Source organism: Mus pahari, chromosome 4 (assembly GCF_900095145.1).
Source record: "Mus pahari chromosome 4, PAHARI_EIJ_v1.1, whole genome shotgun sequence".
Taxonomy (NCBI): domain Eukaryota; kingdom Metazoa; phylum Chordata; class Mammalia; order Rodentia; family Muridae; genus Mus; species Mus pahari.
Genome location: NC_034593.1, coordinates 70,638,603 through 70,648,381, shown reverse-complemented (window position 1 = coordinate 70,648,381; position 9,779 = coordinate 70,638,603). Strand labels below are relative to the sequence as shown.

Below are 9,779 nucleotides of genomic sequence, written 5' to 3'. Positions count from 1 at the left end.
GAGAGAGAGAGAGAGAGAGAGAGAGAGAGAGAGAGAGAGAGAGAGAGAGAGAATATCAGCAGCTGCATCCAAAGCTCAGACCATTAAGGTCAAGGAGAGAAATGGCAGCTTTCATAGCTCACACTATAGTTTGTAAAGCACAAACAGTAGGGGGAAACAGAGGGAGTCAGTCAGAAAAGAACCCAGTTTTGCCTACTCTGTCCCTGTGGAAGAGATTTGTCACAAGTAATTATTCAAGAAGTATGGCACTACACAATAAGTGATGGATCGAGATCAATACAAGGGTAATTTTTTTGTCGATGCTTAGAAGACATCTAAAAGCTCAATTCTTAATTAGGTTTCTTTAGAGTGGGGATTACAATTGCTAAATTAAACATCTCAGAAAGTACATGAAATAACAGTGGGGTGAAATTTAAATTAAGGTTCCTGTTTTAACACTTTTGTCATGTCAGATTCTTGTTAGAAACAAGCGTAAGATCAGCTCAAAAATATTTTTGAATACTTGAAAGAATGTGAGCAATCCACATTTTAAAGTCACCTCTTCAGAGAAATGTCATGGAAATCATCGTATGTAAGATAGCCAATGCATGGTCAAAGGGGGAAATTATGTATTCATTGGCTATAAGCATTGACCTGCTCATCTAGTAATCCTTTTTTAACCCAGCTATAATTCTTACATGAACATTTTTTAAATATATTTTTTAAATTATCAGGGTGACTTTGAACCCACAATCCTCTTGCCTCTGCCTCCCAAATTCTGGATCACAGGTGTGTGTCACCACATTGTGCAGAACAGGTACAATTTTGGAGTTTTTCAAAAGATAGCTTTAAAATACTGAGAGGGTTTTTGTCATAAATAGGCTGAATAACTCCTAAAACTTCACTTGTGGGATGAATGCTTCTCTGCCCATCCTTTTTTCACTGATACTGGGTGTCGGGAAGATGAAGCATGGGATGTATACTTTTGGCCATCTTGTGGGGCTGGAGCATCTTTCAGATGGGATTCAAAAAGTCTAAAATCTACTAGAGCCCTCCCATTCACAAAACTAAGTCGCCTAGCGGCAGCTGTAATCCACATAACTCCTACAGTGTGGTTTCTGCCTGCTGTGGAATGGACACTTCAGCAACAGTGAGTTTCTATTTCTATCCCCTGCATCATCTATAGACTCCTGGAGCTGGGAACCACATAGCAGCAGCTACAGCTATGCATATTCAGTGCTGCAGTGCAGGAGAGAAACCACTTCTAACTGGCAATCAGGAACCTGTGTATCCACATCTACCGACATCTTCCGAGACACTAAAAATGCAATACTTTGCATATACTTGCTTATTTTTAAATAATAATAGCTCATTTAAAACTCTGCAGGACAAGCGGGAGTTGCTGCCAGGATTCTGTGCGCTCAACCCTGAGCTGTACGGGAAAACCCTTTCTAAAGGAGGAAAGCCCATCACTCTGTGCTTATGTCTCCTTGTTGCTAGCTTCTGGTTAGAATCATTTAGTCTCCCACCAAAGACTTTATTTATCACTTTCAGTACTTATTATCAAACAGAAGCTTTCAAATGGACATAAAGCCTCCCCCTCCGCAGACACATTCACACACACACACACACACACACACACACACACAAGCATGCATAGACACACACAGTCACATCTCCCTTTGATGAGAGAAGCAGAAGATTTCACTCATTTTACAACAAATGAAATCTCAGTCCTCTATTAAAACAAAACCCAATGGGGAGGCCTGGGAAGATGGCTCCTCTGCTCCTGCTCAGATCACTAGTCCATCTCACTACGCAAGCTATTTCATTATCTCCTATGTCTAGGGAAAACTTGAAAGATGGTGAGAAATCCCGTCCAGGGAACTCTTTCCTTTCTCCACCCCCATGTAAGTCAACATTCCATCATCTGAAAAAGCATCTGAGATGGGAGTGGAAAGATTTCTCAGTGGTTAAGAGCACTTGCTTCTGCCGCAAAGCTCTGGAGTCTGGCTCCCCAGCTCCCATCAGCAGAGGCCCGCGTGACCAGTCACCACTAGCTGCAAGGGATCCGGGGTTCTCTGGGGCACCCATGGATTCACAGACACACACACACACACACACACACACCTGTCACACTCATGGTAGCACACACACACACACACACACACACACACACACACACCTGACACACTCATGGTAGCACACACACACACACACACANCACACACACACACACACCTGACACACTCATGGTAGCACACACACACACACACACACACACACACACACACACACACATTTTAAAAATCTTTTAAAAAGGAAAAGAAGGAAAGTGGGATCGGCTACTGCTAGGCTGGCCTTGACCTTAAATTCAGAGCAAATAGTGGAACCTTAATTTAAAGCATTCACCCAAGTGCTTAGGTAAAGCATGATAGACTTGCATAGCAGGCAATACTCATGGCTCTGCCTTTCTTTCTCTTCGTCCTCCCTCCCCCCGGCCCCCCCACTTCGTTGCTCCTTCCCGCTTCCTCTCTGTTCAGTGGTTGGCTCTGTGCCCATGCATTGTTTGTGCCGAGATCTAGAACTTGACTGTGATGAAGCCAATTTACGAGCTGTCCCGTCAGTTTCTTCCAATGTGACTGTAATGTAAGTAGCAAAGATTGGCTCGTCCTTGAGGCTGAGTAGTGCTGCAGTGGACCTCTGGGGCCAACCCTGGGTCATCACTAAGAATGCGTTTTGGTTCAAAGACGGTTTCCTCCCTAAATCAGTTATCATGAATTTTTCTCGCATGGCTTGAAACACTTTTAAATATTAGACCTTACCTTAAATTACTTCATAAACAACTCTGTGAAGTGTTAACTATTCACAGTATTTCATCTACACAAAAGACGCCATCCATTTCAATTGCTACTGGGGGGTTGGGGGGAGGCTAAATAAATACTACTTACAGCTTTCTCATTACAGAGAATTTTTATTCGATGCTTATTGCAAGAGCTGTTTTAGAGTTTATTACACACAAAGAGGTTTTCATGTATGCTTGTGTACAAATAAAGAGAAACAAATAAAATAAATTGGAAAAAATATTCCCAGAACTTCACATTTAAATTAACTTCTAAATCACATTTTGATGCAGTCATATTGATGTTGCCATCTTTTCATACACAATTCAGACTTACATATAGAAAAGAAGAGAAAGAGTCATATAAAGAGTGTCCTGCTGAGCTTAGCGTTTGTGATGCGAAGTTTCTAGTCATGGTTGTTTGACTTAACCAGACTTGAGCAGCACACAAACACACATGTTGGTCCAGATTTTTTTTTTTAAAGACCTCAATGGAAAATGGAAACTTCTGTATATTTTTACTAAGTTGGTTGGGCTTTGGGTTTTGTTGGTGTGGGGTCTTCATCCATGTGTTTTAATATCTTGTGACTCTGGCTTTTTGGTTCATGCAGACACAGTAAGAGTAACCCTTGAGTATACAGGTGTTGGCAAGTCTTGCCTTTCTCAAACAACCTACATGGCAACTCAGATGCTTGGCACACAGGTAAAGGAGCGACAGCAGAGCCCGTCAAGTTCACAGAATCTGGGTGTTGCCCAGTGGACCTCAGTCCAGGAACATACACTGAGACTCAGGGGACCGTCATCCACGAAAGCTTGCTCTCTGAGGGAAGTTGGAGGAAGTGACATTTCCTAGATGAAGAGGACGCGGCATCCTCTGTGCCCTTCCCTTCTCACCTCCCAAGTTTATCCTAGGAATCAGTCCTGCTGGAGAAAAAGTAATGCTTCCCCTAAAGATGCTGATGGAGGCCCTAGAAAGATTTTCAACGAATTCGTTCCTAACGAGAGAGAGAAAAAAGAGAGAGAGACAGACAGGCAGACAGACAGACAGACAGACAGACAGACACAGAGACAGAAACAAAGACAGACAGAGAGAGACAGCGAGAACTATCTATCACACTACTTACATCAAATGAAAGTCTGATGCAGCCAACCTCATTTTTTTTTTCATTTTCCCACAAGGAACATTGGAATTTATTTGCCAGCGAACCAACTAATCTTTGTGAAAGAAAGGAACAGAGAAAGAATGCTAGAGGGATGGAAGTGGGGGAAACAAAGTAAATAATGTAGATAAATTATTATAAATTATTATAGCATACATACAAAATTAGATATGTATCAGCCAGCTTTAACCCAGGAAGGAAAGGAAGAAGGGAGGGAGGGAGAAAGGGAGGGAGGGAGGCAAAAAGGAAGGGGGAGTGAGGAGAGATGGAAGGAGAGTTAAAAACTAAACCTAAGATCATATTCTACAAGAAGACAAGTGAAGAAACTATAAAGTGGCTTCAGGGCACCTGCCCTGGACTTCAGACTGATGGAAGAATGGGAGGCTAGGTCCCAGGAAATGGGAACAATCATGACACCACTGTTAGATTTGTAATTTCAATTTAACTTTAACAGGTCGCTTGGAAGATATTCAATAGCCATTCGTAGTTGTAGGTATAATGCTCAGAGGTTTAAATCTACAACATTTGGCTATTTCTGAAGAAAAAAAAAAAGGAAAGAAGGAAAGAAACAAAGAAAGAGAAAAGAAAACAGTACTATCAGACTTGAAGTACTGACTCAGTAATATTGTACTTGCTTAATATATGCAGGGCCCTGAATTCATATCAGGACTGAACACACACACACACACACACACACACACACACACACACTGCAAATCTGACTCTATATGTACCGATAGATACAGTTATACAGCATTGTCTTGTACTTTTGACTAAACCACTTGATTCCAACTGTCCATATAGACTTTTCTTGCAGATCCCTGGCCCTACTTCATACCTTGTTCCAGTCTGTTTGTTCTGTACCAGAGGGGGTGAAAAGCTCTAGGCTTTAGTGTAAATGCATTACAAGGCTAAATATCACACGCTTCCCTAGTAAGTTCGTTCTTCCAGATTTTGAGCTGCAACTATTGTAGGGAAATGTCAGAAATGGCCTAAGTCACATGTAAGTAAAATATCAAAGAAGCTAATCATCCAATGAGTGTTTATTGAAGTCAAGGCTTTTTGAAAATGTTTCACATAATTTCTAAAGAGGGAGGTGAGCAAACACAGATAGCTATAAATATTTATACCTTGTTCCAGCTCAATAAATGTTAACTTTGTTTGAGAGTTGACTTTTAGATCCCTGATCATAGCCAGTTAAAAAGGAGGGCCCTGGCTTGTGCTTCCTCCGTACAACACGCCCACACTGTATACAATGCTTTGTGAAGAACCAAACAGGACATCTAGATTCAAGATATAAAGATATCTGATGTGATGAAAGTATGTGGGGTTTTCCTGATCAATGAAAATAATATCCACCCCTCTTCACTTGTATCATTTAGAAAGAATTTGTTTAGGAGCCCTAGACATGCGTTAATAAGGATCCAGCTTTACAAGAGAGGTTTCCTGCAAGTTCCTAAACGAACCTCCCTACCCGTACTTAAACCATTCCACTCAAGAAGGCTTGGGGGTTCTCATAGAATCTCACTCGTACCTCTTTTTTAGGGATATTAAGTGTGTTTCCTCACACAGTCTTTGGAGTCCTAATCTTGCATGAAAAGGGAAAATGTATCAACTCCATATTCTCCTAGATATCCTCCAAAATTCCCAACACACTGAAATAATCACTTTGAAACAAACATGTAAACAAACAGACATAATAGACAACAAATTGCACCCTTATCCCTAGGGAATAGGGATAAGATTCTCCGAGAGAATCCTCTAATTTATAGACAAGAGATATCATCAGTCATTCACAGAGAGGGCAGAGATACTCTTTACAAAAGCACATGGTGGGACTGCACATACTCTTTACATAAGCACAGGCATTTATTGAGAGAACGGATAAAGGAAGGAAGGAAGGAAGGAAGGAAGGAAGGGAGGGAGGGAGGGAGGGAGGGAGGAAGGAAGGGAGGGAGGGAGGGAGGAAGGAAGGAAGGAAGGAAGGAAGGAAGGAAGGAAGGAAGGAAGGAAGGAAGGAAGAGAAGGGTGGATAAATAAACACTCTTTTAAGAGCACACCAAACTTTCACCTGGGTCATTAAACCAAATTCAAGTATTTAACAATTTCTCTTTCCACAATATAAACACAGAAAGACTGTACAGCTGCCTTTGTTTTGGAAGCTAAGTCAGAACTCTGGTAGGAAAGGGAGTCTCAGTAAGCTAGGAGTTAAGAAGAGAGATGGTTTAATGGTGGCTCAGTCTCCCAGACTGACTTGGAGAAAGCGTGACTAGTCAGGCTTTCTGAGTCATTCATTTGAATTACATCATTAAACCAGGCTGTAGCGCATCGAAGCCCAGGCTCATTAGTGTCACAATGAGAAGTAAGACATTAAAGTGAAGAGCCACTCAGCAAGACTGAACTGTGTGTGTGTGTGTGTGTGTTTCAGGTCCCTGCAGAGGAACTTCATAAGGACACTCCCTCCCAATGGCTTCAGGAAGTACCACGAGCTGCAAAAGCTGTAAGGAAATCTTTAACTCTGGCCTTACCGTGAACCTTCAGTGTTTTGTACCTGTTTGCTTCTGTAACTGCATCATACTACACATTAAGTCTGACAAGGCTACCTGGAGGAAGGATTTATCCCTTAGCTGAAGACTTGCAAGTAAAACTTCTGAGAGTCTCTTAGGAGACATTCTAGAAAAACCTTCCTAAACAAATGTGAGCTTGCGTGCTGTGGGTCCTCCGCCATGCTTCACAGAATGGAAATATGTATTTGTGCCTTCCTCTGGCTTGGGTCGGCTCAATGCTCATCTCAGAGAAAGGTGTGCCGAACTTAGGGCAACCAAGATGGCTCAGTGTGTAGTAGTCATATCAGTCTGTTAAGGCCTAGGTAAAATGTGTCACCTGGCTACCCTGCCATTATAAGGACACTTTCTCATACATATCTGCTGTTACTAGAAAACTTTCTAATGACAAATTGATTATATATTCTCTTATGTTTTGTGCCCTTGGAAACCAATCATGATAGAAGTCAGTAAAACTGTTTATACATATAAATATAAATAAAATACATATATACATATACACACATGTACACACACACACACACATATATATGTGTGTGTGTGTGTGTGTGTGTGTGTGTGTGTGTGTATGTATGTATATCCACTCAAACCAACCACCCAACAGTACTTGCTGAACATATATATAAACTTTTATGATATAAGCTGCCTCTGGGATGGACCCAAACATAAGTCAGACACCTGCACCAATATAAGAAATTATTTGGAACAAGACTTCTATTTTGTGTAGTGGTCAAGTAGAGTTTAAGCTCCCAAGACCTCCCCAGGAACTGACATCCTACTTTGTGTGTACCTGCGTGGGCAGAAAACACTTTGGACTGGGTTCGTACTGAAGAGCTAAATATCCTAAGATGGGCTGCAAAGGGAAATGAATGCCCTGTCGGTTTGCGCTGATCAGAGCATGATTTTATTAATCAGACAAGGAAGGATTCTAAGCCCTCCCTGAGTCCCCTGGAGAAACTCTCTCTGTCTCTCTGTCTCTCTTCCGCGAGGTCCGATCATGAGCAGAGATGTATCTGGAAGGCGGGTTCGAGCGAGTGGGCGGAGACGACGTTAGTGGTTGGTCCTAGCGACAGTGGGCGGTGATGACGATGACGATGTAGGACGACGATGTAGGGCGGTCTGATGACGCTGCATTTTGGGAGATCTGGGGAGATCTTCTTAATAGCAATCCTGTGCGTCTGTAAGGGGTGCAATATAATGTTTAGAGGGANAGTGGTTAGTGGAGGTGAGAGACCCCAACATTTCCGCCCTTAATATTTAAAAAATTAAATTTGTTGGACTGGCACAAAAAATATATTTATGTTCTATTGACCTGTCCAGGAGTAGCTTGAGTAAGAAATCTGGTGTAAGGCCAGTCAGAATTTAATTTTACCACCAGGGATCCTTTAGCAAATCCTCAATTAGAAAAACCTGATTTGGGGGGTTTTGTTCTAACAGGTCTCGTGAAAAATGCAATGTCACCTCCCCCCTATTTTCCAGGCCTAGGTAGATACTAGAATATGAATGTAACTTTTACATGATATCTTTACTTGTGGACGTTGTACATCGTGGTGCGGAGCCTAGTGCGCACCACGATGTACAACGTCCACAAGCAGACTCCTCCTAAAACTGATCTTTATAAGTCAGATTTCACAGTTTCTAATGTTCTTAATTTAAAAGTTAAAAGCTTGAAACAAGGCAGCTTAGCTTGTCCAATTTTGGACCAAGGCAGGCAAGCAAGGGAGTGTTAAAATTATAACTTTAAATTAGTTTTATATTACCCACTGATACTCAGCTAACTCACAGGTCAGATTGGCATACAGACCTCTTGTAAGTTGTCATACTTGCAGCATTCTGTGGAGAAAACACAAGCTTTTCTCTACCCCATAAGGGTAGCTGTTTCTGCTTGTGGACGTTGTACATCGTGGTGCGCACTAGGCTCCGCACCACGATGTACAACGTCCACAAGCAGACTTAACTCTGCCCAGTTAATAAGGATTTTTAGCTTTCTTTATAATATTGGAATTATTACTAGACCAGTCTAAGATTGAATTTAGAGTAATTGGTCACAATGGAGGAAGGAGGGGAATTATTATAACTCCTCCTAAAACTGATCTTTATAAGTCAGATTTCACAGTTTCTAATGTTCTTAATTTAAAAGTTAAAAGCTTGAAACAAGGCAGCTTAGCTTGTCCAATTTTGGACCAAGGCAGGCAAGCAAGGGAGTGTTAAAATTATAACTTTAAATTAGTTTTATATTACCCACTGATACTCAGCTAACTCACAGGTCAGATTGGCATACAGACCTCTTGTAAGTTGTCATACTTGCAGCATTCTGTGGAGAAAACACAAGCTTTTCTCTACCCCATAAGGGTAGCTGTTTAGGATTAGCCATATAACAAATGAGATTTAAATAATGTGCACAGGGATATTTACTCCCTTATTTGTTAAAAGGAAAAAGTTTTTAAAAGCTTTGCAGTACCTAGAAATAAAAGCATTTATTTGTAGTAATTGATTAAGTCCTCAAGAATTAATACCATTAGGTGGAAATAGGTAGAAGCTGAGGACACTTAAGAACAAATTTTTACAATTGATGTGCACTATCTTTGAAAATACCAAATTATTATGTAAGCCAAATTATTTTGTACAAATAAGGTTATACGGCCAATTATTTTTATGTAAGGTCTGAAATCTGCCTGGTAAAAATTTAACATGGCATTGTCTTAAGAGGCCTTNTCNAGGCAAGCTAGGACAAATTATTAATGTCCAAAGATAAGTCTTCTTAAGAGAACAGCATTTTTATCTTATGAGTTGTATATGCACAAACAATTGCAATTTGAGACAAGTGGAGAATTATAGCATTTGAGAGANGAACAATATTTAAGCAACTTTAAGCTGAGATATATAGACCATTAATATACAAATTAAAGCTTGATTAACTTTTGTAAAAAAAACTGTCTACAGCACCCAGTTTAATCATTTGTGCTGAAACAGGAGGAAGCTAAAAAGGATAAACATGTGATGTGATTCACAATTACTTTTCTAAATAAAAGCTGCTTTAATTACAGTAAAAAGGGGTGTATGCATACAAATGCATGCATAAGCAGCTAGTATATAGTTACCAATGAGTACAATTGATAGCAATTAGAAAAGCTTCTTTTGTTTTTTGTAAGGACTTTTGTTTTTACCAATGAAATTGCATCTCTCAAGATAAAATAGAAAGGTTTAAATTAATTTGAAGACTTAAAATAAGAT

General features: G+C 40.5%; 1 protein-coding gene across 7 annotated transcripts in view; it reads left to right on the top strand.

Moving 5' to 3' along the window:
• Positions 1–9,779, top strand: part of Rxfp1 (relaxin family peptide receptor 1) — a 94,220-nt gene that overhangs the window by 49,864 nt on the left and 34,577 nt on the right. For all 7 annotated transcript variants that reach the window (XM_029538142.1, XM_029538145.1, XM_029538143.1 and 4 more), the window contains 2 exons: positions 2,523–2,628; positions 6,410–6,481. In XM_029538142.1, coding sequence (XP_029394002.1) covers positions 2,523–2,628; positions 6,410–6,481 — 178 coding nt within the window. The remainder of the gene's footprint in view (positions 1–2,522; positions 2,629–6,409; positions 6,482–9,779) is intronic.